Source organism: Procambarus clarkii, chromosome 18 (genome assembly GCF_040958095.1).
Source record: "Procambarus clarkii isolate CNS0578487 chromosome 18, FALCON_Pclarkii_2.0, whole genome shotgun sequence".
Taxonomy (NCBI): Eukaryota; Metazoa; Arthropoda; class Malacostraca; order Decapoda; family Cambaridae; genus Procambarus; species Procambarus clarkii.
In genome coordinates, this window is record NC_091167.1 from 21,072,024 (window position 1) to 21,078,163 (window position 6,140).

A 6,140-nucleotide genomic window follows, 5' to 3' on the forward strand; every position below is an offset into this window, starting at 1 on the left:
GAATAGCAAAAAATGTCTATATTTTCCTCTAATCAATAAATGATGTTTTATATTACAGTAAGAAAACATTTTTTGGGGAACGTTTAAAATAAAATAGTTACCCACATTCTGTGTATGTGTCTACGGGCTCACCATAGCCCGTGCTACTTGGAACTGCTTGTTCCAAATAGCGAATCTTTAACAACAACAACATGTGTATGTGTGCGAGTGTCCGCCCTCCGTTGGTGGGGCTGTAGGAGTGGTGGGGTACTTAACTTACATGTTTTATCACACTACGGCCGAAATATGAATATCAGAATTATATTCAATTATCATTGTATAAATTTGCATAATATATAAACCGACTTGATTTTTCAAAATATTTTAATGTTAGCCGGCAGCCAGTGGCGAGAATGGTGGTGTGAATGTAACCCCAGCACGCTCTTCCTTTCTTAAATTCTGCCGACCCCAGCAGCCTATGTTCGTCCCAGACCCCAGACCAGTCTCCTGTCAGTGTGGGTGACGCTAGCCCCAAGCGTCTGGCCTCCAACTTTGGAAACACAAGCAGAATGTTTTTCTCCCTTATAGGTATAATGTAGATATATGGGGTCGCTGTAGTAACACTGATAGTAAACAAGTTCATCCAACGTGTCATACATTAGAGCTAAATCCAACAGCAACTGTTGTGACGTGAGCCTTTCCAACAGACCTTCATTGGTTCTCCATCACTTCCAAATCATATTTCATCTCTCACTGCTTTTACAAAATGAAAACAAAGTGGTTCATAATTTGTCCACACTGTTGGAACTGTTAGAAACGAGCTGGCCGCCCACCTGGTGCTGGCCGCCCACCTGGTGCTGGCCGCCCACCTGGTGCTGGCCGCCCACCTGGTGCTGGTCGCCCACCTGGTGCTGGCCGCCCACCTGGTGCTGGCCACCCACCTGGTGCTGGCCACCCACCTGGTGCTGGCCGCCCACCTGGTGCTGGCCGCCCACCTGGTGCTGGTCGCCCACCTGGTGCTGGCCGCCCACCTGGTGCTGGCCACCCACCTGGTGCTGGCCGCCCACCTGGTGCTGGCCACCCACCTGGTGCTGGCCACCCACCTGGTGCTGGCCGCCCACCTGGTGCTGGCCGCCCACCTGGTGCTGGCCGCCCACCTGGTGCTGGCCGCCCACCTGGTGCTGGCCGCCCACCTGGTGCTGGCCGCCCACCTGGTGCTGGCCGCCCACCTGGTGCTGGCCACCCACCTGGTGCCCCCAGAACACGGCCACTGGCCACACACTAGCCAATGTGTCACCCAGCATGACACTTGACCCATCACCAGCCAATGTGTCACCCAGCATGACACTTGACCCATCACCAGCCAATGTGTCACCCAGCATGACACTTGACCCATCACCAATGTGTCACCCAGCATGACACTTGACCCATCACCAGCCAATGTGTCACCCAGCATGACACTTGACCCATCACCAGCCAATGTGTCACCCAGCATGACACTTGACCCATCACCAGCCAATGTGTCACCCAGCATGACACTTGACCCATCACCAGCCAATGTGTCACCCAGCATGACACTTGACCCATCACCAGCCAATGTGTCACCCAGCATGACACTTGACCCATCACCAGCCAATGTGTCACCCAGCATGACACTTGACCCATCACCAGCCAATGTGTCACCCAGCATGACACTTGACCCATCACCAGCCAATGTGTCACCCAGCATGACACTTGACCCATCACCAGCCAATGTGTCACCCAGCATGACACTTGACCCATCACCAGCCAATGTGTCACCCAGCATGACACTTGACCCATCACCAGCCAATGTGTCACCCAGCATGACACTTGACCCATCACCAGCCAATGTGTCACCCAGCATGACACTTGACCCATCACCAGCCAATGTGTCACCCAGCATGACACTTGACCCATCACCAGCCAATGTGTCACCCAGCATGACACTTGACCCATCACCAGCCAATGTGTCACCCAGCATGACACTTGACCCATCACCAGCCAATGTGTCACCCAGCATGACACTTGACCCATCACCAGCCAATGTGTCACCCAGCATGACACTTGACCCATCACCAGCCAATGTGTCACCCAGCATGACACTTGACCCATCACCAGCCAATGTGTCACCCAGCATGACACTTGACCCATCACCAGCCAATGTGTCACCCAGCATGACACTTGACCCATCACTAGCCAATGTGTCACCCAGCATGACACTTGACCCATCACCAGCCAATGTGTCACCCAGCATGACACTTGACCCATCACTAGCCAATGTGTCACCCAGCATGACACTTGACCCATCACCAGCCAATGTGTCACCCAGCATGACACTTGACCCATCACCAGCCAATGTGTCACCCAGCATGACACTTGACCCATCACCAGCCAATGTGTCACCCAGCATGACACTTGACCCATCACTAGCCAATGTGTCACCCAGCATGACACTTGACCCATCACCAGCCAATGTGTCACCCAGCATGACACTTGACCCATCACCAGCCAATGTGTCACCCAGCATGACACTTGACCCATCACCAGCCAATGTGTCACCCAGCATGACACTTGACCCATCACTAGCCAATGTGTCACCCAGCATGACACTTGACCCATCACCAGCCAATGTGTCACCCAGCATGACACTTGACCCATCACTAGCCAATGTGTCACCCAGCATGACACTTGACCCATCACCAGCCAATGTGTCACCCAGCATGACACTTGACCCATCACCAGCCAATGTGTCACCCAGCATGACACTTGACCCATCACCAGCCAATGTGTCACCCAGCATGACACTTGACCCATCACCAGCCAATGTGTCACCCAGCATGACACTTGCCCCATCACCAGCCAATGTGTCACCCAGCATGACACTTGACCCATCACTAGCCAATGTGTCACCCAGCATGACACTTGACCCATCACCAGCCAATGTGTCACCCAGCATGACACTTGACCCATCACTAGCCAATGTGTCACCCAGCATGACACTTGACCCATCACTAGCCAATGTGTCACCCAGCATGACACTTGACCCATCACTAGCCAATGTGTCACCCAGCATGACACTTGACCCATCACCAGCCAATGTGTCACCCAGCATGACACTTGACCCATCACCAGCCAATGTGTCACCCAGCATGACACTTGACCCATCACTAGCCAATGTGTCACCCAGCATGACACTTGACCCATCACCAGCCAATGTGTCACCCAGCATGACACTTGACCCATCACCAGCCAATGTGTCACCCAGCATGACACTTGCCCCATCACCAGCCAATGTGTCACCCAGCATGACACTTGACCCATCACTAGCCAATGTGTCACCCAGCATGACACTTGACCCATCACTAGCCAATGTGTCACCCAGCATGACACTTGACCCATCACTAGCCAATGTGTCACCCAGCATGACACTTGACCCATCACCAGCCAATGTGTCACCCAGCATGACACTTGACCCATCACCAGCCAATGTGTCACCCAGCATGACACTTGACCCATCACCAGCCAATGTGTCACCCAGCATGACACTTGACCCATCACTAGCCAATGTGTCACCCAGCATGACACTTGACCCATCACCAGCCAATGTGTCACCCAGCATGACACTTGACCCATCACCAGCCAATGTGTCACCCAGCATGACACTTGCCCCATCACCAGCCAATGTGTCACCCAGCATGACACTTGACCCATCACTAGCCAATGTGTCACCCAGCATGACACTTGACCCATCACTAGCCAATGTGTCACCCAGCATGACACTTGACCCATCACCAGCCAATGTGTCACCCAGCATGACACTTGACCCATCACCAGCCAATGTGTCACCCAGCATGACACTTGACCCATCACCAGCCAATGTGTCACCCAGCATGACACTTGACCCATCACCAGCCAATGTGTCACCCAGCATGACACTTGACCCATCACCAGCCAATGTGTCACCCAGCATGACACTTGACCCATCACCAGCCAATGTGTCACCCAGCATGACACTTGACCCATCACTAGCTAATGCTACAAGGTTCTGTTTCAGATATAAAAGAACGGAGCAAGAACATAACAGAACCTCGGCTGTACAAGAATGTACAAGACTCATGTATAAATAAATATATATAGTCATCAAACCCATGATCACCGAGACAGCTCACAAGAGGCCTGGCAATAGTTGCTGCTCTCTGATGAGTAGTTCACTTACATCCAAGAACATGAAATGGGGGATTAACTTCCTTATCACCGTCACATTTAAACTAACAAACATCTAAGGTTGTTTTAATGCTCAGGCTTGTCGATTTATCAGTGAGAATTGAAATATTACGACTTACCCGCTTGATGCGCCGGCAAATTTTATTGTTCACATTAATGGCTATGTGATTATCTCTGTGGCACAAGTGCGGGAATGCTGCCCCATTAACATGTCAACACCATTTTGCTTTTGTAGTTGCAGTAAGGCAAAGTGATCAGAGTTTGGTCTGTTATTCTCAGCTAAATAATATACAGAACACAAAATTGAACAAGTTCTCTATAGATGTGAAGCATTCACGGCGTCACATACGAGGACAGACTACGGGAATTAAACCTAACGTCGCTGGAAGACAAGAGTTAAGGGGGACATGATCACCACGTACAAGATTCTCAGAGGAATTGAGAGGGTAGATAAAGACAGACTATTTAACACAAGGAGCACACGCACTAGGGGACACAGGTGGAAACTGAGCGCGCAAATGAGCCACAGAGATATTAGAAAGAATTTTTTTTAGTGTCATAGTGGTTGACAAATGGAATGCATTAGGAAGTGATGTGGTGGAGGCTGACTCCATACACAGTTTCAAGTGTAGATATGATAGAGCCCAATAGGCTCAGGAACCTGTACACCAGTTGATTGACAGTTGAAACGCGGGACCAAAGAGCCAGAGCTCAACCCCCGCAAGCACAAATATGCTAGTACAATGTTCCAAGAGCATCTTCACTCGCTACACACTCAACACTAGCAGCAGTGTTCGCTACACACTCAACACTAGCAGCAGTGTTCGCTACACACTCAACACTAGCAGCAGTGTTCGCTACACACTCAACACTAGCAGCAGTGTTCGCTACACACTCAACACTAGCAGCAGTGTTACGCTCACCATGGACCAGTAACCAGGTTCTTTCTGTATAAACTCTTAAGTGTATCCGACCCCGAGTCGATAGTGCGCTTTCAAGAATGTGCTATATGGTGCCGTAGAGAATTGTATAAACAAAACACTATTGCGGGAATAGAGAGCCGGTCGGCCGAGCGGACAGCACGCTGGACTTGTGATCCTGGGTTCGATCCTGGGATCCTGGTCCTGGGTTCGATCCCAGGCGCCGGCGAGAAACAATGGTCAGAGTTTCTTTCACCCTACGCCCCTGTTACCTAGCAGTAAATAGGTACCTGGGTGTTAGTCAGCTGTCACGGGCTGCTTCCTGGGGGTGGGGGGCCTGGTCGAGGACCGGGCCGCGGGGACACTAAAAAAAGCTCCGAAATCATCTCAAGATAACCTCAAGATAACCTCAAGATAACCTTCACCAATATATTTACACTTAAACCCTTAAATTACTTACTTATTCTTACTATTCTTTTTCTTACTATTATTATTCTATATTCTAACTATATTCTTACTATTATTGTTACTTACTTCTAGGACTTACTATTCTTATGTACATCGGTATCTTCTTCACCGAGGACACCGGACGCCGACATGCAGTATTCACCAACCACAGCGCTTGTGACAAAGAGAATACTTAAACAAATATCTAATGAAGATCTCACCGACCTAACAAATTCACAAAGACCTGAAAGTTGTAGCATTAAATATTATGATAGATATCGTGAGGAGACATTCACATATGGGACTAATAGAACAAGAACCCGGCAATGTGATGTTATAGTGGCCAGAATACGCCTGGGATATAGACGTATCTGGCAGCTTTCTCAAAACCCAAATGTCGAGTACACAATGTGTCAACTTTGTGAAAGAGAAAACATGCACTCTCTTGAACATTATATTGTAGAATGTCCCATATTGACTGACTTTCGCCCTCCTAGGCTAAGGTATGCTGAACTCTGTAATTACTATACGAGTACTGGAACACTTGAT

The 6,140-nt window shown here is 49.7% G+C and overlaps 1 protein-coding gene across 1 annotated transcript; it reads left to right on the forward strand.

The window, feature by feature from the left end:
- Positions 1 to 1,394: 1,394 nt before the first annotated feature.
- LOC123754698 (mucin-2-like) lies at positions 1,395 to 4,127 on the forward strand. Its single transcript, XM_045737166.2, has one exon. The coding sequence runs from the start codon at positions 1,395 to 1,397 to the stop codon at positions 4,125 to 4,127; it is 2,733 nt and encodes a 910-aa protein (XP_045593122.2).
- The last annotated feature ends 2,013 nt before the right edge of the window (positions 4,128 to 6,140 follow it).